Source organism: Argentina silus, assembly GCF_951799395.1.
Source record: "Argentina silus genome assembly, chromosome: 17".
NCBI lineage: Eukaryota > Metazoa > Chordata > Actinopteri > Argentiniformes > Argentinidae > Argentina > Argentina silus.
This window is the reverse complement of record NC_139671.1, coordinates 3,193,592-3,219,982: the sequence shown is the minus strand read 5'-3', so window position 1 is coordinate 3,219,982 and position 26,391 is coordinate 3,193,592. Positions and strand designations below refer to the sequence as shown.

Sequence of the window (26,391 nt, the reverse complement as noted above, 5' to 3'; positions counted from 1 at the left end):
AAAAAGCAAGTGCAAGCATTTCTCCCTTCCTATTGAGGGCACATGCATTTGTGGGACTTGTTTTGTAGATGCAGTAGCAGGCCTCCTCACGATTCCTAATTAGGCCATTAATTGGAACACGGCAGATGCTGCAGGCCGAGCTGTTTTGCCGCCCGGGAGCAGAAAATGTTGTTTTCATCTGCACATCCGATCGTCGGAGGTTTGAGGAAATTGCAAACCGAATCGTGACCTGTAACCTCAGGTGTGCTATTACAGGCACAGTTTGACACCAGTTAGGGGAGGAAAGGAGGGAGCGAGTGAGTGACATAAGCTTATTCCACTACGCCTGGCTGGGAAGGGGAGCATTGCAAGGTGAGCCAATCAAAATCTCCCTGTTGACTGTGTGGGGTGGACTTTTTCTGTGGGCTGCTTTTAAATGATGCTATCAAATAAAGCAAAGTAAATGTATGAATCCACATGAATTAAAGTAGCGCTAGGCTATGTAGGCCTAGTCTACAAATATTAGTTCATACTGGCAACTATAAACTAATAGCTCAGTTGTTTGGGCTGGTTTTATGCACCCTGCTGGGCCACAGAAGTGCTCACAAAACAACAATGTTTTCTTTTCCATCCCTCCGCCCAGAACACACTGCTACGCACTTCTGAAAGAGCAATGCGACAGCCATTATTTGCAACTTACTGAATCCCAGCCGGAGTACGTACGCAGACACCTGGAGACACCAGGACACTACCTTACCTTCTTCTTGCTGCAGTAGATCTGCCATTTCTTCTCAGCAGGCAGGTTGAACATGGCCTCCCTGTGTTTCTCTGTGAGGTCCAGTTCATCCTGTATAAACATGACAGATGGAAGTGGATGGGGGATGAGAGAGAGAGAGAGAGAGACGGACAGAGAGAAGCAGAAACATGAGTCAGTGTGAGTATCCTAAAAATACACCAGATCTATCATCTACAGTTCCACACAATCACTTATTAATCACTTTGTGGTGGCGAGATAACAAGATAACATTCATTTTGGACATCTCAACGGGGAACAAAGTCTAAATGTGGAGCCCATTTGAAGATAGGCTAAAAATAACTATCATAAATTGACACCAACAGAACACAGCTACATGTACAGGACTTCGACCTATCGAGGCTTTTCGAGTCAACTTGCATGAGTAGAGGCCGTCACAGACGAACATGCATTTAATTTGCTGAAGAGGAGACTTGCAAAGGATTGTTGACCAAATACAAAACATGAGTGCTAAAATTTGGTAAATCTATCACTTTTGTTGGCTTGAAACAGGGGGACTATGTCTCCCAAAAATGTTAATGGTGAAACCAATATGTACACAAATACCATTTTGGAGTATAGAAACCAAAAGAAGAAGAAATGCTGCTCTGTCCCATTACATACCCACTGCCATCAACATACTCTGAATTTAGTTCTATTGTGTGGTATTGATATTGATGAAGTCTTAGTTTTTCCTATCAGACCACTTTTTGACCTTAGCCCAGAACCTAGATATTTTACGAGCCGTTCTAGCATTGCTCAAAATGTTAAAAAAATCTCTCCCGGACTTTTTTTTTTAGAATAGACAGCAAGTCCGGCCACATGAGTATGGAACAAACAAAGAATGAAAGGCAATTAACAATTAAAATGACAATAAAATATAAAATGAATACCAGCTCACAAATGTGGCAAGTGGAGATGCACATATGAGCTACTGTTTCACAACACATTGCCAATTCTTTAGAATGCCCCCTGGTGGTTGTTTTGCCACGGTGAAATATCTCAAATAAAACTTGTGGAAAATTCAAGTTGAATTGCTACTGCTGTGGCGATACTGCTGTGCTACCATCGCTCACCCATGAACTTTTTGATGGCAACGCTTAGGGAACCCTCACCCCCGCTTAGGGAACCCTCACCCCCGCTTAGGGAACCCTCACCCCCGCCACCCAGCTTCAACTGAACATGAACAGACCCCCTAGCGGCTAACACTCCTGTGTGTAACCCGCTTAAGAGTAAGAGCATGTCAATATTTGGGAGCCAGAGCAAAATTGTGCTCATGACTGTCCTGAGGGAAACCTGCCCCACTGTGCAAAACAACAGTGTTCTTTCACCAGGCACCACAGCCTCTGCCACAAACCTCTGATAACAACAACAATTCCCGCTGGGACCATATATACTGAAACGTACGCACTCGCTGCAATGTAAGTCGCTTTGGATAAAAGCGTCAGCTAAATGGCATATTATTAACCAGAAAATAGTCTGCAGACTGTTCTCTGCCTTTTCCTTCAACCCACTTCTTCCATCTGATGGTAAACAAAGTGTCAACAATGCCAGGCTGTTGTTTACTGCTGCTGTCAGTCCGTCTCAAACTGGCTGTCTCCTTCGAAACACTGACCCAATTCCTATTCCTCCCCCTCTCCCAGATATGTGCCCTCGTTCAACTGCTTTTCATGCATGTAAAGCAGCCATCAGCATTCTGAGGAATCACAACAACAGCACGTTCAAACCAAAACAAAGCGTTCCCTTTTCTCTCCGTGATCTTTATCTGCTACAGTATAGGCCATTGTGAAGTCATGAAAACATTTGCTGGAGTAATGACTTGCATATGACTAAAGTTAGATACGGTTGTGTCCTTTTAAAATAAGTATACATGTCATGAGTATTTCGTTCAAAAAGCCAACCCGCTCAACTTTCCACACAATGTCCCATGTCAATGTTGTGGTGGATGCAGGAAAGGACTAGAGTAATAAATATGGTGCAAACTCCCTCCAATCTATTTTGGGGAGTGCTTTTTCATATAGGGCCGTGGCGGACCTGTGAAATTGTTAAAGTAGTACCTGCATTGTTGTTGTAACCCACAGTGTGCACATTCTTTGGCAGACCTGCAGTCCCACCACCCAAGGCACAGGAGCTACTAAGAAATAAAAGAGTCTCCAGGAGACATCTGACCTTCACTGTGATTCGTCATGTGTGTCTACTGGGTGAGGGTAGAAACCTACGGGTTAGCCTAATGGCCATGGGAACCTGCTGAAAAACGGGGGGGGGGAAGGCTCTTCTAAGTCTCTTAATACCCAAGCAGGGTTTTAGGAGGACTTTATATGTTCAGGCCCTTAAGTCTTCCCATGTTTTGTTATGACTGATGGTGTGTTAAGGGAAACCAGAGCTATCAGAGCTTCAGCCACAGTAACTGGTGAGTTGGTGCTGTGAGGCAGGGACGAGTTGGAGCCACTTAGGAATGGGGGCCGAAGCCTCTTTTGATGACCTCACCAGATAGGCTTCTCCTAACTAGTTCCAATGGACCATAGTCCAAGGCAACCGAGAAGCAAACTGTTCTGAATCTGAATACATGCTTGAGAGATGTGAAGATATGCTATTGTGTTGTGTTACTATTGTAATGTGCTATTATTGTGTTGTCTCTGAGGAAGGCCTGAAAGATCATTAAAAAACCCCAGTCACGCCCTGTTATTACTTGATATTATATTGTGTATTGTATTGTTATTATTCTATTTTTGTTTTATTCCTATCCTTATATTCATTGCACTGTTGAGAGGTAACTCAAGACACCGTACGTTTACAGTGTCTTGGTGTGCTCAGAGTTGGGTGTGTTCAGAGTCGGGTTGCGGTTACACTTTAAAAGGAATTTATAAAAAAATTAAAAAAACGTTATTAAAATATTATCGGTGTAGCAGGTACTTTGGGGGTATACTGTTTTGAGAATCCTGAAACCGACACAAGGCTACCATTCAGAACTGTTCATATGATCGCAAATTCAAGTGGCCTTTTGGAGGTAATTGTATATATTAATATGTAAAAATAAACTCCCCCTGTCAACTCCCCCTGTCTGGGACACACTGCAGTTGAAACCAAACACACTTCACCAAACACACAGACATCCACTATATGCAACTGATCCCCGGGCCTTAGTCTTTGGGAAATCCCCACATGAACGCAGCTCCCTCCCATAACATAAAAAAGTCCTATTGTGCAGCGAAGAATATTTTCATTCCATCTCCCCCCCCATGTTTGCCTAATGCATATCAGCACAGGCTTAATGCTATTTAATAGGCCGATGGCAGCGAGCTAAAACCATGTGCCCTGTGATTCAACTTAGTGACTCCAATGACAAAGGACAGAGAAACGTATTGTGGCCATAGCATGCAAACCGAATTCAATTATGACAACAGAATAGCGCTCCTCATCATCTCAATCTTGCATGGAATTGATTCAGTTTCCTACGAGGATACTGTGTGCTGCATTGTTACATGACAATACCGTCATTATGCGTTTCCCCTTTTAAAGGGGAAAAGTCGTTCCTTAGCTTGTCTTGAGCAGTTCTGTAGACTCACACTGAATCACACTGAATCAGACTTCTAGGACGGGTTATATGGCTGTCTTGGTGACAGCGGCACTTTATTCATCCAAACCATTGGGTAAGAGCAGATACGGGCAGCTAGTGTCAGGTACAGGAATAGAACCACTCAGTTGTGGTCAAATGAAAGGCACGGTCAGCGATATTAGCGCATTAGTGCAGCGGCCATTTGAGGCTTCGCAACAACAGAGGCTCAAAACCGTAAGAACATGTCCTTTTTTCTTTTTTCTTTATTTTAGATTATCTCACACTACATGGGGTTTTAATCTGGCAAAAGGGGAGACTCGCGGTTATTGGGTGGAAGCCCCCTTTGTAGTCACACTCCACTTATTCAATGGAGGCTGAAGAGAGGCGGGGAGGGCAGGCCAGACAAAAACAAGCAATTTAGGAGGCGGCTGCCAAGACATGGCTTCTCAATGGGTTCAATTGATGTGCAAATCGATCTGGTGGCCACATTAGTGGGGCAACTACGCCGGAGGTCCACATAGGCTGGCAGTGACAGAGAGCCGGGGTGTGAGAGACAGAGATGGAGTCAGAATGGCAGTCCAAACGAAACCAAAATACAACCCCTGGCTCCTACTCCCTCGGCACGCGTGAAGGCCTGAAAGGACTGCATAGGTATTCCGGCGGACAATCCACCTATAGACTATGAGAGGGCCAGGTAGAGCTACTAGCAGTGTTTATGTACCTCTCTCAAAACCTCAGATTATGGCCATGGGCATTATAACTTTTCAGTGCAATGTTTTAAGTATCCAGTATTCTACAATCCACAGAAGAATCTGTCTCAACGCTACTGCACCAACAAACTCAAGGCATGAGTGCATCTATAAATGTATTATATTAGACTAAGCCTCAGGGGAGTGCAAGACATCAGTCCTCCTGCAAGATATCTGTCAATTTAAGACGGCGGTAGCCTGTGCTTCAATCAAATCCTGCTGCCTCTCGAAGAAGCTCAAACTGTAAGACTTTGTTTCGTAAAAACAAAACTATAGAAATACAAATTTCGCAATGTAGTAATTGCGCATTGCTAAATACATTTCTTGCTCTCACCAAGGCATGTTTATCAGTGAGATTAGAGACACGGATGCAGCAAACTTCACTTTTAGAACGTCAACGGGTGCCATTTAGGCACAAAAAGCACCTAGACCATTACATCCCAGTGGGAGTGCCAGTTAGAATATCTTTGTCGTGAAAGTTTTGGTGCCCACGTGGTGGACAGGTTGCATGAGTTGAAATAAAAGGAAACCCAGAGCGTTGGCGACATGCCACCAGCTGAACCAAAGGAAACCTTAGCCGTAGCGACATACCACCAGCTCGGAGAACATGCCATCCAGCTCATCATAGCCCGGCATGGGCAGAGACGGCTCCATGGTCTGCAGGGCAAAGTCCTCACGCAACTGGTAGGTGATCTCAGGGTGGTCGTTGCTCTGGAAGCAGCAGAAGATGAAGGAGATGCTGCCACGGCCGCCACCGCCACGTTTCCGGGGAGCCATGGCTGGGGAGAGGGGGCGAGAGAGGCTCTCTCTGTGCCTCTTTTCTGCCTCCTCTACTTCAGGGTCTGGCTTCTGTCAGGGAACCCTGAAAACACAAAAAGGGAGTGTTTTTTTTTTTTTTTAAGTATGTTCAAATACACAATGTATACATGCTTTTATAACAAAGGGCACAGTTATTTTCTCTAGTCATCCCACTAAGATGGCTTATAAAGCTTTCAGGAGGATGAGAGAGATTTATATACTGCAATATTGCCTTTTGAAGGAAATCACAAAGGCGATATTTCAGTGTGAAACTAAGGGCATAGATACTTTTCTTATTACAAAAGAGATCGATGGGTGAAATCTACACGACTATTTGTCTGGATTAGAGAAGCATATTTCCCTCCCTTCCTCCATCCCTCACTCACTCTGAAGCAAGGGCTTCTCTCTGGGGAGACTGTGATAAGTGCAGTCTATTTGTAAATGGTTTTGTGTGTCCTAAAGTCTTTTCAGAGAGTAGTGGACACAAACAATAAGAGAGAGTGGCCCTTATTCAGGTGGCTGTTGAGTCCCATGCTGAGTGCCTGGCACTGTGATGTGAGTGATGGCCTTTGTGGTCAAACCAGGTCAATCTGGCATCAGTTATCAATAATGAGAGTCTAAACAGCAGAAGATAGGTCTAAACTGTGCAGAATCACTGATGTGATCTATAAATCATCTTGCATTCCAAAACAACTAGGAAATATCCACAGCACAGGATCCACTTGATCCCCTTGAACATCCAGTTTGATTACGCCAGATGAGAACACAGTATGGGGAAGGAATCAGAAAATGATAGAACACACATTACAAAAACACTAAAACACGCATAAAACACAGGAAAATACACCTAGAAACATTAACACATAGGGACAGGTACTGTCATGTTTCAGTATATGGAACAAATAACAGAGAGCCTTGGAGCAAAAGAATGGCAGTTACACCACCACAGTAAAGAGTCAATAGCTATTGGGCCTGACACAAAAATGCCCTGAGTTTGAGGAGGAGAAAATGCTTTGAAAAAGCCTCACTGTGTGATAACCAAGCGTAAATGTCCACGGCAGAGGCGAGAGAATGTGTGTGAAGGGGGTCAAATTTGATGACACGTTTGAAGACATCAGTGCCAAGAGACGTGACCCTATTACAACAGCGCATCACAAAGGATGAGACTGGACCTACTGTTCATTCATCGCAATTTCTTTCTGCGTCATAGCTCAAGAGTAGGAGATACGAGACACGTTTGTCTGGTGGATTTGGTGAGTGACAAGACAATAAGAAAAACTAGGTGGGTCATGAAGTCATGGCACCAAACTGTTTGGGAAGCACTGCTCAATTAGACAGACAGATACATAGTCTCCCTATTTCAGGACATCAAAGGTTTTGGAAAATTGGCTTGACAGGTGTTTCTGGTTAGTCAGGTGTGTTCCGTCACATTATTTGTGCAGGCATAAAAAGCTGTCAATGTGTAGTATTGATTCTATGCTTTGCATTTGCCTTTGGAGTATGCTATTGATGTCTGTCAATATCAGGAGCAAAGAGACGTCAATGAAAGTCAAGGACGCCATTATGAGGCTGAAATATCTGAAAAATCTATTACAAACATAGCCAAAGACTTAGCAAAGTCAACAGTTGGTAACATCATTAAAAAAAGAAAGAAAGCACTGGTGAGCTCGGCAATCGCAAACGGGCTGGTAGGCCAAGGTAGACTTCGACAGTGCATGACCGAATGTTCACCATAATTAAGAAAAACAAAAAACAACAACTGTCCCACAGATCAGGAACACTCTCCAGGAGGTAGGCGTGAATGTGTCAGACACTACTATCTGCAGAAAACGTCACCAGCCGAACACCAGAGGCTTCACTGCATGGTGCAAACCACTAGTTATCCTCAAAGAAGGATGGTCGTTTACAGCTTGCTAAAAAGTGCCTAAAAGCCTACAGAGGTCTGGAAAAAGGTCTTGTGGAGGTCTGCAAGTGGAAAGTTTGGAGAAAAAGGATTTTCCCAAGATTTACAGCATAACACCTCATCTGTGAAACATGGTGGAGGGGGTGTTAATGTTAGGGCATGTATAGCTGCCACTAGTACTGGCTAATTTGTCCTAATTGATGATGTAACTGCTGATGGCAGCAGCAGAATGTATTCTGAAGTGTACAGAAAGAGAATCATAGTAATTGTTTGATTTCAAATCCAATGTTTGGAATGTGGAGCCAAAAGAAGAAACAATGCTTTACTGTTCCAATACCTACGCAGGGCACTGTATGTCTAGCAGTTTTCACAAAGAAAACAAGAGAGAGCAAGAGCAGACAGAGAAAAATGCCAGTTAAACCCCCTTTACACCCTTCATTCATAACACGTTAAATAAAGACAGCTGCATTACACTAAAATCCATTTCCTTCCGAGGAATCCCCCCCATTCATAGACTTCCAAAAGTCTATGTGGCCACTGAGGGTCCCAAATAGAGGAGGTGACCACCTCACTCTGATATGCTGAAACACACTCTTGTACTTCAGAGAAGACAGTGTGTCGACACACTGGGTAGCTTAGCACTTGGCCGTACCCAGTTCATGCCTCACATCGCATTGGCTAACTGTTGTTTCTGCACATGTCGCAAGAAACATGTGCACTCCAAGCTACTCTCTGTGGCAATATTATCCATAGCGTCTGTCTGCCTCTGAGGCGTCAGCTGTCTTAAATGTACAGCATTACTGGGGTGGGTTCAGCACAACTTTCATATTGCACACACACACCTTTGACCCCTCAGTTTAACATGTTAATGATCCACTGGGGGAGTGTTCCTCCTACAGAAACAGCGAGTGCACACCTGCCTAGTGCACTATATAATCGCAGAGAGGTGAGAGGATGGCGGTATGGAATCTCAGCCCAGCTGCTTAGCCCTTGGGGCAGGGAGCGATCATGGGAAAACACAACAGGATTTCACCCCTCCTTGGAGAGTCTCTCTGTGGAGCCAGGAGAGCAGGTTTGTGAGGACAAAGCATGGATGAAGGCAGATGGAGACATTTCAGATGGGTGAGGAGTGGGTAGAGCCAGGGCCATCCTGGCCATTATGCCCAACAGTTCGCCAGCACACCAGAGAACAGCTCAAACTTAAAGCCCAGGCAAATCTGACGCTATCATGGAATTCCCAGCTGCCCCTCCTCAGAGACCAACAGACTGTTGTCAGCCTCGCCCTCAGAGAGCTCCGGTGGCCTTCTCTGGTGGTTTCCTGTGACCTTCAACTCAAAGGAGTGAGATGCTCTGCTTGGACCACATACGACAAATACTCTGTATTCTATGAAGTATTTTGATCCAGCAATTAAACCATAAAATACAAAAAGGATGCATTCCTTATTTCAAACAATATGTAACTTCATATGTAACTTCAAATGTAATGTCCTTCTCATGCAATGTCATTCAATAGCTTTTTCTTTGATTTTGGGGACAGATTTTGACTTCTCTTATATTTTCTCTTAACAGAAAATTAAGAGAAAATATAAGACACATTTAAGAGAATGTTGCTGCATGAGGCCCATTGTGTCAGGGTCAGGCTGCTGGCAAGAGACAGAAATAACAGTGTTTAAAGGTGTCCTATGCAGCTTTTTCACATGCAAATAGCCGTACATGTCTATGATATATAATAGAATTTGTTGAGAAACCAATGTTGTTTTGAGCATCATTTGAGGCTACATTTACTGTCAAGTCTAGTCTTCCTGACTAGCACCTTTTAAAGGAATACACACATTGTTCAAGCACTGAGGAACATGGAGGGATACAACTAAATATTCAGAAGATCCCATTCATATTCACTGATATCTACCACTGTTAAAACACAGACCCTCCTTCTAGTGCAGTCCACCACAGACCGACCAGATGTGGTCCTCAAGAGTCTTCAAATCCTCCAATACAGTCTGGTTGTTGTGTGGGTGTGGGACACCCTAAACATGAACACTGGACAAGTACTGGTGGAGAAGAATCCCATCTGGTGTGGCCGCGTCCCTCGCTGTGCAAGGGTCAAGGGTCACCACGCTTCCCTACCCATGGCCCAGCACTGCCAAATGGTCTCCAGGAGTGGAGCTGCACACAGTGAGGGATCTGTCTGGGCAAGAAGTAGGTGGGCCAGGAGAGGGTGGGCCAGGAGAGGGTGGGCCAGAAGCACTGCAGCAACAACAAGCAAACGCTCATCACTTGTCGAGGAGGACCACCAAGTGTGCAGGTGGACGTTCTGTAGCAGACTCCATTCTGAACAGGAGGCAAGAGGACTTGTATGAGCCATGAAAAAGCATCCAGAAGGCATTCCTGCGGTCCCTCTGCATAGTCTCTGGAACCCTACCTCTGGACTTAAGACATTTAGATATTTGATCATCTCCATCCCTGCGGCAGGGAGCTCTTTGCTCCAGTTCATTTTTCCCCAACCTCTCAGCTGACCTAAGGGCCTGTGATTTTGTGGTTTAAACAAAGGAGGTAGTTGGGGTTTCAAAGTGTCTCTGACCAGTTCAGACACACACACACACATGCACGCAAGCACTGATACAATAGTGTGTCCAAAAACATTCACTCAAAATCAAAAAATGCCATCAGCCATTTGAAGATTGTCATGTTACATTTTTCTTTGGGAACAGAAGTGTTATTTGCAGTAAGCATAACATAACTGGGAAGGAAAATCAGGAGACCAAAGAGACATCTTATTTGTAAGTAAAACCCTGAGAAGGAGCAGAGCTTGTTTTTGTGGCTACCCCTAACTTTCCATTGTTTTCAATAGAAAGAACACATTTGGAGTACTCCTCCACGAAAGTGACAGGCATTGTTTTAGGTCTTGGCAGCTCTTAGCTATCTGGCTACTCACTTAAAAGCTCAGTAAGCAAAACAGTGCGCAGATCTACTTGTCAAACATCAATAACAGTAGTCATGGCAATAGCTTATGGCAAAGACATAGACAGGGTGCTCAAAGCCCCATGGCCACACGAGAGAGAGAGGGAGGGAGAGACAGAGAGTACTCAGCAGCCCCCTTTAATAAACACATATAATGGACTGTTCTTTAAGACACATCCTTGACTTTCCCCAAATAGACTACCAGCAGCTTCAGCCTTCCATTAAACAGGAAGGGGCCTAAGCCTTCTGACCATTTGAAGCCATACAATTGTACCCTTTTCATTAAAGAGAGCTGCAGATTGCTACTGACTTCACTGACTTACATGTAGGTGAACTCAGAATTTAAACTGATGGCTAATGATGTGTCTGCTTTTGTCTGCACAGCCATACCAAGAGGAGAACTGTAAAATATCCACAAACCCCCGGGTGCTATTTTTTAAGAAATACAGAGAACAGGTCTGCTACAACCTGGGTGTGAAATCCACGTCCGAAAAAACGTGAGACGGAGTTGATAGACTTGTAGTCAATGTTACCTGCCACACCTGTTTGAAAAACGTGCTGATAAACCAAAATACAGTCCGTTTATATTTGGAGGTAAAGAACAAGCCCCCAACTCAAATGTAACAACTGTCTCAGTCTCAGTGGAGTTAGTGGAAGCTCCCTCCGACCGTTTGTCCTTGCTGGGTGCTGAGTCACACACAGAGAGAGAATCCAAGTAACAACACTAAATCATAGCTGGAAACACAAGGGGCACAACTCAATAGCTGCTTGTTCACCGCCATGTCATCAGTAAGAGCTTCTTGAGACTCTCGGCTTAGCATTTCTGCACAAGCAGCATACACCGCCTCACTTACTGGCCCTCCCCGTCTTGTCTTCCTCTCGTCCTCTCTATCGTCCTCGGTTTGAGGTGTTCTTTCTTTCATCTCCTGCCCTGCTCAAGCTTCAGACACTTGTCACTCTTTAAGGGTAGAGAGATATGGAGAGGACAGCTGGTTACTGTCAATTTGTCAATAACCATTTCCGGTGCAAAAGGCGTTCTTATCCCAAGTGCAGGGCCTATTTATACTGTACTTGTGTGTGTCAGGGCCTCATCAGTATTAGTTTATACTGGTTATATTTTTTATTATTTCTATTTTATTTTAAAACTTGTGTGCGTCAGGGCCTCATTATAGCTTGAGCCATAATATATCCCGATACCCGACTTGTGACAGGTGCAAACTTGCCCTTGCGTGCTTATTTCATATCGCCTGGGCGTGCCCAAAATTAGCTCCCCTGGGCATCCTATTTTGATTAGTTCTTTAAGGGTTTTCAGATACTTGCTGCACCCTGTCCTCTAGCCTTTTTTTTTTGGCAAGAAGGTTGATTTTATTCAATTGGAAAGAAGGTTTGGCTCCAAACTTGGATTAGGAGCAGGAATTTAACCTTTGAGGGAGTACCACCAACAGTAGCGTATTGAGGTCAGATGTGAGTGAACCTCCTGTACCAGATGGCATCCCTCACCAGAAAACCTTAAAAGGCTCATTCTGGGAGTAGTTGTCAAGTTTATTCAAATTGAATTCAGAATTGTATGATTCATAAACAGCGCATGCACACTATATCATAGACATGTTTTACCTCACGAAACCCTTAGTTTATGCTACCAAACATTATAAATGACCTTCCTATTTTTGAGGCCTTTTTGCACACCATCTCCGTAGTAGACGTTTAGGGCAGGCTGATTAAGATCAAAACCTGGGACCGGAAGAGAGCACAGACTACTGAGAAGCCCTATAGTGTTCTGTTGATACAGAAGGCAGCTTTACGGAGGCAAAGTTCAATCAACACATGCTGTATGGGCGAACTAGGTTGAATATGGATGTAACCCTTGGCAGCTCAGCCAAACAAGTAAGAGCCCTAGCTCAACACACACACAAGTGCTTAGCCTAGTCATAACTGCAATGCTGTCCGTCAGGATTAAAATCAGATTAGTACAGTATAGCAAACAATAACTCTTTACATGGGAGTCCCCTGTGAGTTTAGGGTTAGACCTTACCACTTTACACTGACCCTTAAACAGAGAATTCACTGAGTTCTTGCGTGTGTGTGTGTGTGTGCGTGTGCGTGTGCGTGTGTAGATGTGATAGCAGAGCAGTGTCTCTGAAGCTTGAATGTCACATGGGCAAGGGCCCCGGGTGCTCGTGGGAGTGGCATCCGAGATCCCTCTCAGATTACAGGATTAGCAGAGAGAGAGGAAGGAAATGTTACTCAGAGTTGACTTTGGCTAAGCTTCGATGGATGACAATACTAATAATACTAATAATAATGATAATAATATATTTTATTTGTAAAGCACTTTTCATTTGAACAATCTCAAAGCACATAGAACTACAACTGAGATACACTGGATACAACTAAGGCCAATTAGTCAGCTTTGTAATTACTTCTGAACCTGACCAGAGAATACATTCCGATACCACCAATTCAATGAACTTTTGTGGAAAAACACATTTGGTAAACGGCTAAAAGGCTGTGGAGATGTGGAGCGAGACAATCGAGCATCATCACGTCACCTAAATTACACCAGCCGAACGGAATGAACGACGGCTCCATAACTACCAGAGACTCCTCTCAGTCAAGGCTGGAGTCCGCAGCTCTAGTACACAGTAACAACGTTACTACACGCATGCTGGTGTTCTTCCACTGGGAGGGCAGGGTGTATGCCTACCGTTGCCAAACACAATCGGGGCCACGGGTAAACCCAACCAGGGGATCAAGTTCCACACTCCCCTGACTGGGGCCATTTTGACGGAAAGAAGAGAGATAAAAGAGTAGGAAGACCTGTGCACCCAACCCCCCACTCTTAACGTTAGCGATACATGTTCACTCTTTTTTCAGGTCGGCCCTTCAGGTAATTCAGGTAAGAGGCAGGGGCAAGCGTTCGGTAAAGCGATAAACTACTTTGAGGAGTGTGTTGCTGGCCTGAGGTTCTTTGGTGACTCCCAGAAAATAGTTCACTCAGTGTTAATATTTCTGTAATATGAATGTAACACTGGAAGTGGTGTATAGGTCATTACCGACTGCAACAACAACTTGGCGTTGGTTGCTTTGCTAGCCCATCGCCTATTCCAATACAATAGGTTCTCATCCCCAACAGAGCAGTGTCTAAATTGTATGCCAAAGTCAATACACATCCTGTTGTCATCAGTCATTAATAAAATAGAGTTGCCATTTATAGTACAGACAGGTAACACAAAAGTGACCAGAGAAAAAAGGATGTTGTAGATGTCAGGTGCCATCAATAAGAGAATAACAGCTTCAAATTGCATTACTTGACATGTACCAAGAGATTAATTGCAAGTATAACGTATCAGGCAGATATTAACATTCCAACTCGCAGAGAGAAAAGGGTCGCCCGCAGTCCTGGAGGACAGAAACATGGGGTTTGCTTATTGTCATTATATCTTCATGACTTCATATTTCATAAAAATGTATTTGTGTAATTTTTGGCAAAGGACCATTTTCAGCAGAGAGTAGGGAAGGGTTGGGAGGGACAGTAGCAGCGTCCAAACATGCCTGGTTGGGTGGGTGTATCTGTTGGCCCAGGGGCCTTTGCAGGGAGAGGGCAAAGAAGAAGGAGAAAGGAGGTGGAGTCTGAGAGAACCCTTGGAACTTTGAACTCTGGACCCTTAGAGAACATCTTAAAAAGGCCAATTGACACTCACTTCCTTTACAGTGGCAGGTTTGAACTGCCCAACAACAGGTCATGTGCATTTGGTGTACTGCATCTCTCCCGGTTATCCTGCACTACTCAGCAAAAAAAAAAAAAAAAAAAAAAAAAAAAAAAAACTGTTGCCATGGCAACCTTGGCTGGATGACAGACGGACGCTCGTTGGACGATTTAAGCTGCACCCTCCACTATTATCTTTTTCTTTAATCTTCTATTATTTGTCTGCAGGAGAAAATAGGATTTTCTTCCTAATTCACCAGACAAAATCAATTAACAAAGGAATTAGGAATTGGAAGCCAAACGGTTTTGTAAGAACCAACCACCCCCTAAGCAGGGGCCACACCTACTGAGGAAAAAATGGGTGCAGCAGCTAAATGATTTAACCTAGCAGCTAAATTCTAATGCTGAATCAAACCAACACTCATCCCACTCCCCCTCTCCAAATGCCAGACACACACACACACACACACACACACACACACACACACACACACACACACACACACACACAACAGCAATGAGTGCACACAGCTCTAACAGTTCTATACCTGTGGATCAAGGTATTTTTTTCTGCTGGGAAAATGCTGGCATGTATCTACAGTCACAACAGCCCTTGCAATGGCAATGGATTCTCAAAATGCCAAAAAGTGTTTTCGGTTTCTGCACCAACTTTCCTATCAAAATCATATCGTCAACTCTTTTTCAAATGTTTGGGGGTTCGGACGCTTGACGACATGAACTAACACTCCACGCTTAGCTCCAGGGCCCACAGGCGGATGGTTACACTGTAGACGGGGCTCTTTAATAGCTTTTGTTGAACTATTCATAGTTACGCCGACAGCATTTCCCATGGTTATCCCTATAAAGCAAATTGAATTAAGAGGAAAGAGAGAAAAATAGAGACAGAGAGAGAGAGATAGCGTGCATCAGAAGAGTGGAAAATACCATTCCAGGGAAACAGGGAGAGACACAGTGAAGAGACTCTTTTCTTTTCAAGGTGACTTTACATGTCAGTGACCTGCTTATCTGCGCCGCCCCACTCCCCCTCGGATAGAAATGTACGCCAGCATCTCTGCCACACACACACTCTCTCTCTCTCACACACACACACACACTCTCTCTCTCTCTCTCACACACACACACACACTCTCCTCACTTGACTCCAAGACTGGGAGATTGGGGTGTGTGCCTGCGTGTGTGCATTTTTTCACCGCCACCTCACCATATCTACAGACAGGCCTCGTCATTATGGTGCATTCCCCGCATACAGAGAGGACAGCTCTCTCTCTCTCTCTCTCTCCTTAAAAATAGTAAGAACCCCCACCCTTACTATGACAACCCTTTTTCCAAACAGACACCTCCCCGTTAGACACTCTCACATTTCACACACACACACACACACACACACACACACACACACACACACACACACACACACACACACACACACGCGCGCGCACACCTCCCCCAATGAGTAAAATACAGTATGTATCACACTAAGGGGTTAACAGACAATCAGAGCCCAGTCCCCCCACGGAGGTAAAAAATCACATGCAAGCATCCCACATTCCAATCAGCAGAGATAGCAGACAGGGCTCGTTGACTGTGTCAGACTCAGCCGCTGCCGTTGTGTTTCATTATGCAGGAGAGCAGAATATCCAGCCTTGCTTACCCTCTACTGAAGTGAGTACGATCTGCTGTGTGCGAGGGAGAGCATCCCCTTTAAGACTCCACGTTGCTGCAGTAAGATAATTCTTACACACGCACATTAGTACGGAGCTGCTTCCGTCGCGACAGCAGACGAGTAAAAGACTGTTCGAAAAAGACAGGCTTTCATTTCAGGACGATTGCATCTCAACCTAGGATTGAAGCCGCTAAAAAAGGCACACGACTGCTATTACCAAGGGCTCTCAAAAATGCCATATTAATGCAAAAGAAAAGCTCCAGTTTGGTGTAGCCTATTTCCACAGATGCCCGTTAGAGGGAGGGAAACAGCGTACGGTACGAGCTGACATTCCTGATCTCCCCTCTCCAGCCGGCCGGCTAATGCAGCCTCTCCCTGCTACTCCGGAGGATCTGCTGAAACAAATGGTCTCCCTCTCTTCCTCTGCTCTACTAGACTGCCGCTGGCGCTGTGAGGGTGAAGGGAGGCACAGATGTTACTGGTTCCAGACCACACCCCTTTTCGACACCCAGAACCCTCATAGGATGGAGCCGGAGCCGGAGCCTGGCCACCGCCCTCCCCCCTCCGTTAGGTTTGCTCAAGTGTTTAGGGTTTGTTTGGAGAAGGCCTGTGAGACAACAAAGCCAAGGGGTGTGTGTGTGGCACAAACAGAGATAGCTTGTGGGTCCACCTGCGGAGGACAGGCTGTTCTCTTCTTCACTGGAGTTTGTTAGTTATGGCCTGAACTGTACTCAAATCACCCTGGCTGATTTCTCAGCCGTTTGAACACCGAATGTTATGCCTGTCTGCTCACCGTGGCGATGTCTACACATCCTGTGAATATTGACACAATTAGTTCAGTTGTGTTAGTTTACCAGGTACCTTAAAAAAAATTGCATAAAAATTAAGACATTTTCTTAGTCAGACCTACAGTCAGGTAATATCTCAGAGCAGTGCACCGAGGCCGAGGTAAGGTCGTAGGTAAAATCGTTTTTATTAAATGTAGAATATATCGCATTCACATTCTCATAGACAATGTATGTCTACGTATGAAGTCCAAAATGCGTACTGTTTTGATGAATGCTAGTCTAACGTGAACGTTTCTAACAACAACAGAGAACACGGCCGCTGGCTGCTGTGCAGTGTCAGCTGTTGAATGTCACTGTTGAAGTTTAGCATCACGATGTGGTTTGGGTGTGATAACAACTATTTTCATTTTACCCATAGCTAACAACGTTACCATCACAGCTAGCCCATGCCAAGCTTTTACCAAGGGACGATCTATAGCTAGCTACGTTATGTGAAAGCTAGGCAGATAATCATAATGACAATGCTGAAAGGGGTGCCTTTGCTAGGATAGCAATGTATGCCCTGACGTTCATTTATGCCCGATAAACGAGAAATGTACTTGCTATCCACAGGTGTGTGACTGGAGATCATTTGCCGTATCGGGCCGGGCTCATTATGTCGCTACCGCGGTACTACTGGCCTGTTGTTGCGTGTTCCTCGCCTAGGGTGGCCTCAAGTTTGGTTTTGTATCCAAACATGTAAGCCACTGTCATATTTATGAATAAACCTAGTTCTTAAATGTTTTTGCTTTTCTAACGGGATTGTGTCGTCAGTCGCCAGTTACTATAAAGGTTCTAACTGAGTTTTGATTGTATGTGAAGTAGATTGTACCGTCACTGAAAGCAATGGGCGTTGGATTGATTTTCCTTTGTGACGGCACTATAGAGAATATAGAATCGTTCTTATCGTTCTACGATAAGAATCGTTCTACGACTTATAAGACAGACAGTTCAGGCGAGACAATGCCAAGGAGCAGGTTGGTTAGGGGAAAAACAACTTCAAAGCTTCTCTCAAACTGCCTAATTCATACTCTTCAGAGTGGTAGTACAAACCCTTAGTGGTCCGGCTGCATACAGAAGAATATGCAGGTACCCTACCTAAAACCAGTCCTACAAGTCAACCCTGGATGCTGATTTGGGAAGCTTTTGTGCCACTGCTTGAGACAAAAAGCTGAGGAAACGCCGATGCAGGTACAAGTTTGCTGGTTTTCACACATCATTTATTTGTATATGATGGAACATAAGCCTATCCCTATTCTAATTGTAACACAACCAGACTAATTGTGAAACAGATACACATTAAAACTATGGCTACATAATTATTTGACACCGAAGGGATGTCCAATGATCTGAAAAAGCACTTGGTTATTATAATAAGGAAATATTTACAGACCATGTTTCTTCTTTGTGACACAGCGACTCATAGAACAGGTCCAGGAAAATCTTTACATGATATATGGGTAATTAGGGTAATCTTATCCTGTCATAAAGGCATGTGACTGTGCCCAAAACATAACCACGTAACAGTGATTGAGAGGATAAGGATGCTGTGTTACATGCACCGAGTGCAATATACAGTGCATTGGACTATATTGTGTTATCTGTGTTATCTGCACCAACCTAGGTTGTGTGGCAATACATGGAACTTGTATCTTGTTATGCAAAATGTAAATCACCATCTTGGGAGACAACATACTCTAACAGTATGAATTAGGTTGTTTGAGAGAAGCTTTGAATCCTAAGCAACCTGCCCAGCGGTGAACATGTTGTTTGAAGTAAGTCGACCAACATACTGCACTATAGCCGGTATCAAAGCTACGTGCTGGAAAATATTGTTTGTGCATAGTTGAAGTTATGGGTGGTGGTGCTCTTTTAGAATTTCATGTACTTTGCGGCTTTTGACAAGCCATAACCTTTCACTTAAAATGTATAAACGTTGTTGTGTTGAGAACATTACCCTCTATATTTATCATTGGCAATTTATCATTGCCACACAATACATACTGTGTGTTTGCAATATCCTGGATTGAATTGGGGCCGTAGTCGTATTGGAACAATACAATTCAGTAGTCACCAATGTGTTAAGCTGATGCCCAGTAGTGAATGGATAACAGAGAGTAATCTAGTTCTGGGACGCTGCCTCTCAAAAGGCCAGACTGCAGCTGGAATAACACACAGCCCTGTTCCCATGGAGGGATGCTTTGGGCTGGCAGTGAGAGGGGCGTCATGGGAGGTAGTATGATGACTTGCAGCAGAGGAGGGATGTGTAGTTTGAAGACACACGGGGAGCAGTATGAGGATTCAAATTTGGGTCATACATTTTTTTTTCATACCTGTGCAGGTTTAGAAGTCAAAAAATTCTGCACAAATTTCACCCAAATGCTATGCTATAGGCAGTGGTGGACTTTGTGTTCCCAGTCACAGCAACAGTATTAGGTGTGGGTAGAGCAGCAGAGCTGGCCTGCCCACTGGTCACTGATAAGGTTAGCTAAAACCAGAACCACATCAGAGAAGAAGACCTTGAGCCAGCTACAGAACAACACTAGACAAGATAAAGCCCAAACAGACGTGCGCGCACACACACACACACACACACACACACACACAGTTAATGTAAACACCATTCAATAGGGTAGCAAAGGGCACATTTCTAAACTTTCGGAACATTGGTATTTTACTATTATTTGGGAAATTACCAAAGCATTGTCTGAAAAATACATTGAATCAGGATTTCCCCCACTGATCTACGCAGCCTACTGGACACTTTCAATGCAAAAGAGAAATGATTGCAAATCATTTTTGGAATTATTTTTGAAATAAAGAGACATTTGAATTTGGAAGCATAAGTAAACACCCACATTGTTGTGGCACCTCTAAGACAGCTCAAATACAAACATGTAATTAGGTTGAGTGCAATAATGACAGTTCGCACCATTTCAGAGCGCACTGTATACCACATGCAAATCAGGTCTTCTTACAGCAGTTCATTAGAATTCAATTAGTAGAAACTGTCTTTACTTTCAAAGTGTGCAGTAGCCCGTGTAGATCAGTAGGAAAGCATCTTAATTTAATGCATGTTAATTTCAGACTCAGGGCTCTAATTTGCTTCCACTAAACAGTGGCAGGCAGCAGCAACACGTGTGTGCAAAGATCACTGTGGTAATTTGGTGTCACAATGTGTCTGCTCCGACCAACACAAACTGTGCACCAATATAGGAGGATCAGTAAATGGGAGTGTTCAAAGAGCTTGAAGGGGAGTGGGCAAATTAGCCATTCCACGATTATAATGGGCACAGCAGTGGTCAGGGATAGTCCCTCATACCACCAGTACTGTACATCCTCTACAAATGTGTTAATAACGTGTTTTGTGTTTATTAGTGGTTGGAGGGAAGTGTGGAAAACTTATACCAGAATAGTGGTATGTAATATCACTGATACAGTGTATACTGTAGTCTGGATCAGTGCTGCTACAGTACATGGAGAGCACTCACTGTCAGCCCAAACTTTGGCCACCAGTCTCTCTCTCTCTCTCAAGTCAATAGCTTCATACCCGGGAACTTTTATACACTCCAAATATCCCCCATCCATTATAAATGTGCATTCTCTCATTACCATGGTAGTCTAGGCCTCACTTTAATGCCTGGCTCTGGCTCTTGCTCTCTTTTCTGGCCATGCCACTGGTGCTAGGCGACAAAGTGACACCTAAAATAGGCACTTGTGACTGGGCACTGCAGAGGAACAGGGGTGGAAAGTGCTCTTAACAAAGATACCCCCCCCATCACAAGATGCAAGTCAAATGCTAATCTTGATTTGATTAAATAAGGTACTATATAGCCTAGCTCCCCCGAGAGAACACCTAACAAACGTTTAACCCTTTGGCCAGTGCAATCTGTAAATGACGTTGTGATGATGTGTAACCCTAACCCTAACCCACAGAGAAAGAAAGCAGTTTTACCCAACCAGAAGCCTAAAATGCTGTATTTTGTTTTCCAGTGAAGATGATACAGTTGCACAGAAGTAGCACAGCTTGTCTGTGACTCAAGGACATATTTGTAAGAAGTTCAGAGTGGCCCAAAAAAACATACTGTAGGTCACCCAGTTCTGCGGTAGTATATTTATAGTCAGGTATAGAGTGCAACTGCAAGGCCTGTGTCTGTCGGGACGTCCTCTGGCACAAACCACTGGAGTGAAGACACAAGGAACTTTTGGGTATGTTACTTTATAAGGGACAATCTTTAGATTCATTTCTGTTAATATATATATATATATATAATATGAATCTGACAGGACTAAGGCAAGGAAACTGTGCATTGCTTGATTTTAATGGAGCAAGGTCTGCTTGTAATGTGTGTTTTAGTTTGAGCATCAATTTGTTAATGAATGTCATCACCTAGCCACAGGTGGAGACATTAGATTGCACCTAAAACTTTAGGGTTACAGCCCAACAACTACAATTATCTACCTTGGATAATCTTAAAGACCTTTAGAGATGCAAGGGACATAGAAGAGGCTGGGAAGAAAACAAAAGGGACCTGACCTTTGTCCCCTCTGTCTACCTTCCATCATGGTACTAAGTTATGGCTCTACAGCATCAGAAGGATACGTCCATTCCTCACCAGACTAGCAGCACCACTTTTGGTCCAAGCACTTGTGATCTCTCGCCTTGACTACTGCAATGCACTCTTGGCCGGGCTCCCTGCCTCTGCCATCGGGCCTCTGCAGCTCATCCAGAATGCTAAATGCCATAAATGTAAATGGATGGTACGCCGTGCGGAAGAATGAACGTCAACATGTCTGTAAATGATAAGATCAGAGAGGACAACTTGGTCCTATAGGCCTATAAAGTCACAAGCTGAAGGGAGTACAAAGGCTGCTTATCTCGCCCAAGAAAATGATCTTAATCCCCTGAACTGCATGTTTCATGATCTATACACAGGTTACCAGTGTTGTGTATATAACTTTGTTTTGGTTCATGACCAGGCATGCAGTAGTCCTCCTTTGAAAACCACTGAACTAAAACATCGAGCAAGGAAACCAGTTTCAGCTAATAGCTCTGGCAAGAAAGTGCAAATACCTACAACTACTTCAAAAAAGTAATTAAATACCAGACAACAACTAATTACATACCAGACCAACTAAACAGAGCAGCTACTGGATAATTATGAAGAAAACACCACAAACACATGCAAAAATGTCATCAACAAATCACTCAGTAAGTTGAATTGAGTCCATCTTAATGCACGGATAATAGTTCATGTAATTGTGGAACAGGTTGTCATTACAAACTGAGCAAATGGAGAGGAACAAAACTGCTCAGGAATGCGACCCTGAGGCCTGGGGAGAGGACAAAAATCTAAAAAGTTGAATGGTGGAGAGGAAAAATCACAATCGATGGGACAACATCATCTCAGTCACTCTACAAAATTGGTCTATAACCAAGTTAATAATTCCCTTGTACTGCATAAAATGACTGAACTTGTATTTCTATGCTTGGCCTATAGCAGGCCTGGCTCCTTGAGAGGAAATGAGCCCACATGCTGTAGTGTAGGGAGGTAAAACAAGGGGGCGATAGAGAGCTTGCAGAGGAATGGAGAGGAGAAAACAAATCTGAGGGAGAGAGGGAGTGTGAGGCAGGGTGGAGATCAGAGGTAATTACAGTCACCTGGCTTGGTGCATAATCTTCTTTCAGCAGTGATGAAGAGACAGAGAGCAGGGAGAAAAACAAAAAAACAAACTGCACCCGCATGACGACAGCCTCCCATATCTACTCTATTTACAGAAGTATCGGACAACAGGCATGTCTACGTTTCTCAGGACATGTTGAGTATAAGGGAACAGCTTTGACAGAATTGTTATCAGCTGGTTATAATGAATAGACCATAAACAGACAGGAAAGATTACATTGAAAGAAAGGTTATCCGACAATTGGGTATAAAACCGTACATGTAAACATTTTAAATGTTACTAACCTTAGGTGTTGTGAATTCTAGTACAACGTGGCAGGAGCCACAACCTAACCTTTGTTTACAGTGCTGTGTTCTCCCACACAAGGTCAGGTGTGGGCAGGGCTTGGTCCGACAGTCCCCCAGACAGAGTGAGGACGGGGTGTTGCAGCAACGCCATGGTGACAGGCCGGGCCTCAGGGCGTAAGTGACGCTAAATGAAGCCATTGTCTGGCCCAAGTGAAGCACACTGCACGGAGTGGGACGTTCAAACGGCCACACAGGCCTATTGTTGTCGCCCAACAGTATCCTATCTCACAGGGTATGATAGAGCCATATGGGGTGTCTCTTATGCTGCGGCAGCATTAGCTACAGTGCCATACTCTGTGGCACACTGTGGTAGCACTACAAGCTATCGGCTTACCTATAGGTAGACTATATCACACTCTGAATCGTATTCTAATAAACTAGCCATTATTCCATGAGTCCGGAACAGACAATACTTCTGAAAATATGATTTTTCTGTCTTTTATAATTGCGTATAACAATAGTGCTAGTGTGTAATTGATGTTCAGCTGGTGTAAAATCCAGCCAACAAAATATAGGGCCCCAGGCCAGGTAGTTAAATCATGACCGCCCTCCAGATAGTAGAGTGACAGCGATCCATTGTCACAAGACAGCCATGCTGCAAAATAACGTAGTACAGCTCGTACATCATTTTTTAAATGTTGTGCACCCTGTCCACAATATCTAGATAATTACAAAACAACACATCACCATAATCAAGCACTGGCATAAAGGTTGATTGTGCAATCTACTTTCTGCTGTTCAGGGAATGACAATATCTATTCCTATAAAATAAGCCCACCTTAAATCTTAGCTTTTTAACAAGCTCCTCTGTATGTTTTCTAAATGTCAAGTCAAACCAAATGCCCAGGTATTGTAAGCGGGGACACACTCAATGGAGGCACCAGCCAAAGTCCCGGTCTCTCCGAAAACAGGTCAAAATTGTCTACAAATGGAATATCCTCAGTGTTGCAGAATACTTTAAGCCACTGATATAGCTGCCGTAGCCTGCTGAGCCTCATGCCAGTGGACCAGAGATCACCGGCTGTAGTCCTGATTCCTTAAGGATCGTGGAGGTCTGTATAAAGTCGGTTTTCAGTTTCTCCAAACAGGCCAGTTTAATATCATTTGACACAACATGAACCACAAAGGTTTTTGCCTCCTGGTTACGATGCAGGACTTGAGAAGGAGAGAGGGGTATTGATTATTAAAAACTGGGCCTCAGCCTAGAGAGGTCAAGCTCTCTAGAGCCCCCGATTTGAAAGAGAGAATCTCCAATGAGCCTTCTGTCGGAAGCGGAAATGAATGAATACCGGGCCGACAACGACCCTAAGCACGGGAGGGGACCAGACACACTGTAACACTCAGCGTTGTCTGTGTGTTCGCTTGTGTGTGCATTTGTAGTACAAGGTAGTGACTTGTATGACCTAGCAGCCACTGTGCATTGATGTCACCTTCCATGAGACCTCAGTGCCTCCATCTCCTTTCTTCCTTCCAGCTGCACTGGCCTAAAAACACAGGAGGGGTGAAAGAAATATGATGGATGTCTATCAGGGCACACCTTAACACCTTAACGCAAGTCAGGCCAACGATCTGCATCCGCGTCAGTCTTGCAATCTGCTTCCACGCAAAAAACAAATAGGCCAGTTACGTGTGGCATTTATCAAAGTATTCACTGAATCAAACTTAACAAAGGCTTGGATTAGCCTTATCTTGAGCATCAAGCAGAGCCCATAAAAATACTTGCTGATGTTTCATTTGAGGCGCCGGTTTGCAGAGGAGTGATAACAGCCCACATGCGTCTCTCCGTCTATTCATTGATCCCAGCAGGGGGCTCTGCTCTGGCAGCCCCCCGTGACGTGTGCTGGTCTCAGGGCACTTGGACAACCCCCAACACCAGCGGAAATAATTAAGACTCCTCTGCCACATGCCTCACATTCTCCTATTTCTCTTTGTAGTTCTTATTGGCAGACATGATCCCAGCTGAGACTGGGCCCCACCATCATTCAGCCAGACCCGTGAAATCCAACATTATCACACACACACATCTCACACACACACACACACACACACATCTCACACACACACATCTCTCACACACACACACACACACACACACATCTCTCTCACACACACACACACACACACACACATCACACTATACCACTCGCGCCACACTCTTTCACCTGTGCCTCAGCTTGACAGCTGTGATATACTCAGCACCACAAAGAAAAGGGCCCTCATGGCACAACACTTACACACTTTTTGTTGTACGTCGCTTTGGATAAAGGCGTGATTAAATGTTTAAATGGCATAAATGTAACACACAACATTGTTGATTTAAGTAATTTTTTTTAACTTGATTGATATAAGATTACAGATGCAATCAATGATATCTCATAGGAAGCATCAGCAACATCTTACAGACGAATAAATGAAAAGTATGCACATTTTGAATACATAATTATATTCATAAAGCCGATCTAAAGTGCATATGAATATCAACATCACTCTTATAATATTTACAAAAATGTGATGAACAAGGGTATAACTTGACAATCACTACTGAGGAAGTAATTAATCATAATTGCAAAAGTTGAGTAATATAACATTAATAATCATCAAGAACCGCAAATCGTCATCATGAAACTGCTTTGGAGGACCTACTGTCATAAATGTAAGACACTATCATTGTTATTTTACCATAATTGTTATTAGATTACTGTTAAAAACAAACTTTCTGTCAGACCAGGAACCCTATCTGACAAGGGATCACTATCTAACGCGACACCGGCATCGACAACATTGCGAGGTTACTGCGTCGAGTCGCGTCACATTGGAAGCAGTTGCCAATCGATTGACAGCAATAAATAATTCTAGTACAATTAAATACAACAATTGTACTTTACCCACTTAAGTCCGTTGGGCATTCACAACACAAGCAAACTGGACTCGCAAAGAAGGTGCAAATGGCTATATATGTCAAAAGAATTGGCATCCCAAACAACAGTTGTGTGAGGGAAATTATGTCATATGATACTGTCCCAGTTGTAGACATTAGTAAAACAACAAGCACCACAACAAAAATTACGAGTTTAAGGAGGACCATTCTAAGTAGGTTTATTTATATATTAATATTTTACATTATATATAGACAGTGTTCAAATGAACTAGTCTTTTCGCAAAACACAGCACAATACAACTGTTCGTATTAGAGAGGCTGTACGGATGTACTTGTATCCCTCATTTACTCATAAAAGAACTGCTCAAGAGCCCTTACCTCGTACGGTGGCACATGTTTATAATGACATCCATCTCCGCAAACAGCAAACCATATCTGGTTGATCATCCCAGGGTGCTACTGCGGATCCAACTGTCGTGGTTGCCCGTGACATCATCCTCTTTGACTACATAAAACAGCCAATAC

At 43.9% G+C, this 26,391-nt stretch overlaps 1 protein-coding gene across 4 annotated transcripts in view; it reads right to left on the bottom strand.

Annotated features, from left to right (window-relative positions):
- daam1b (dishevelled associated activator of morphogenesis 1b) overlaps nucleotides 1-26,304 on the bottom strand; it is a 43,830-nt gene extending 17,526 nt beyond the window's left edge. For 2 of the 4 annotated variants that reach the window (XM_083688367.1, XM_083688369.1), the window contains exons 1-3: nucleotides 16,118-16,542; nucleotides 5,669-5,939; nucleotides 737-826 (exon numbers count right to left, since the gene is read on the bottom strand). In XM_083688367.1, the coding sequence (XP_083544493.1) occupies nucleotides 737-826; nucleotides 5,669-5,854 (276 nt within the window). In that variant the 5' untranslated portion in view covers nucleotides 5,855-5,939; nucleotides 16,118-16,542. Of the gene's footprint in view, nucleotides 1-736; nucleotides 827-5,668; nucleotides 5,940-16,117; nucleotides 16,543-26,244 lie in introns of those variants that run through there. The other 2 variants (XM_083688368.1, XM_083688370.1) reach the window with 2 other exon arrangements.
- Between the last annotated feature and the right edge of the window lie 87 nt (nucleotides 26,305-26,391).